Source organism: Cyprinodon variegatus, unplaced genomic scaffold, assembly GCF_000732505.1.
Source record: "Cyprinodon variegatus isolate N-32 unplaced genomic scaffold, C_variegatus-1.0 Scaffold189, whole genome shotgun sequence".
In the NCBI taxonomy this organism is placed as follows: domain Eukaryota; kingdom Metazoa; phylum Chordata; class Actinopteri; order Cyprinodontiformes; family Cyprinodontidae; genus Cyprinodon; species Cyprinodon variegatus.
In genome coordinates, this window is record NW_015150642.1 from 151,772 (window position 1) to 153,015 (window position 1,244).

The following is a 1,244-nucleotide window of genomic DNA, read 5'->3' on the forward strand; positions in this document are numbered from 1 at the left end:
GCTAACAGGCGATAACAGGAACTAATAGGATCTAACAGGAGCTAATAGGATCTAACAGGAGCTAATAGGATCTAACAGGTGCTAAAAGGAACTAACAGGATCTAACTGGAGCTTCATCAGGCTAATGGACCTGGTTCTAGAGGCCTGAGCTCACAGCTGGAGCAGCTGAAGCTCTGAGCCATCTCCTGATCTTCTTTGCTCATTAAGAACTGTTGGTTCTGAAGGTTCTTCTAAATGAAAGTGGACCTTCAGGTTCTCACCTCCTCCCACAGAGCTTCCTGACCTGTGAAGGCCAGAGGAAGGTTGATTCCATTCAGAGCCATCCAGTCGATCTCCGTCTCCCATCTAGACCAGTCCCACCACACGGACGAGTAGCTGACAGTGCAGACGTTCTGGTAGTACCGGAATCTGGACCGAACAGAATCAAAGGTGTCAACAAGCTCCAAACGCTGCTAGAAGGACCTGACCCATCATAAGGCCGCCTCTGGATCACAAGCAGCTCTCCAGATTCTACACGTTCTGATGCGCTGATCCCTGGTCTGATCACCTCTAGTCCTGAAATGACCTTTCACCCCAGGTCTCACAGATCTAACAGATGTAGACGTTCTAGAACTACTTGATAATCCTGCCTAAAGGGACACAGCACATAGATCTGGAACAAACTAGATCAGAACCCTGAGGTGGTCCACATGCTGGTTAGGAAAACATTAAATGATGGACAAGCACAGACCTGTCAGTCAGGTCTGATGAGTCCCACCCTGAGATCCCAACCACATCAGGTCTGACAGGTCTCACGTCTAACAGGTGTCACAGGTCTCACAGGTTTAACAGGTCACAGGTCTCACAGGTTTAACAGGTCACAGGTCTCAAAGGTTTAACAGGTCACAGGTCTCACAGGTCCAACAGGTCACAGGTTTCACAAGTCCAACAGGTTTCACAGGTCCCATAGGTCCAACAGGTCACATGTTTCACAGGTCCAACAGGTCACATGTTTCACAGGTCCAACAGGTCTCACAGGTTTAACAGGTCACAGGTCTCATAGGTCCAACAGGTCTCACAGGTCCAATAGGTCCAACAGGTCACATGTTTCACAGGTCCAACAGGTCACGTTTCACAGGTCCAACAGGTCTCACAGGTCTGTTTCATAGGTCCAACAGGTCTCACGGGTTTAACAGGTCACAGGTCTCATAGGTCCAACAGGTCTCACAGGTCCCATAGGTCCAACAGGTCACGTTTCACAGGTC

The 1,244-nt window shown here is 49.3% G+C and overlaps 1 protein-coding gene across 1 annotated transcript in view; it reads right to left on the minus strand.

Annotated features, from left to right (window-relative positions):
• Positions 1–1,244, minus strand: part of naglu (N-acetylglucosaminidase, alpha) — an 8,946-nt gene that overhangs the window by 5,734 nt on the left and 1,968 nt on the right. The window contains exon 2 of the mRNA XM_015379332.1: positions 261–408. Coding sequence (XP_015234818.1) covers positions 261–408 — 148 coding nt within the window. The remainder of the gene's footprint in view (positions 1–260; positions 409–1,244) is intronic.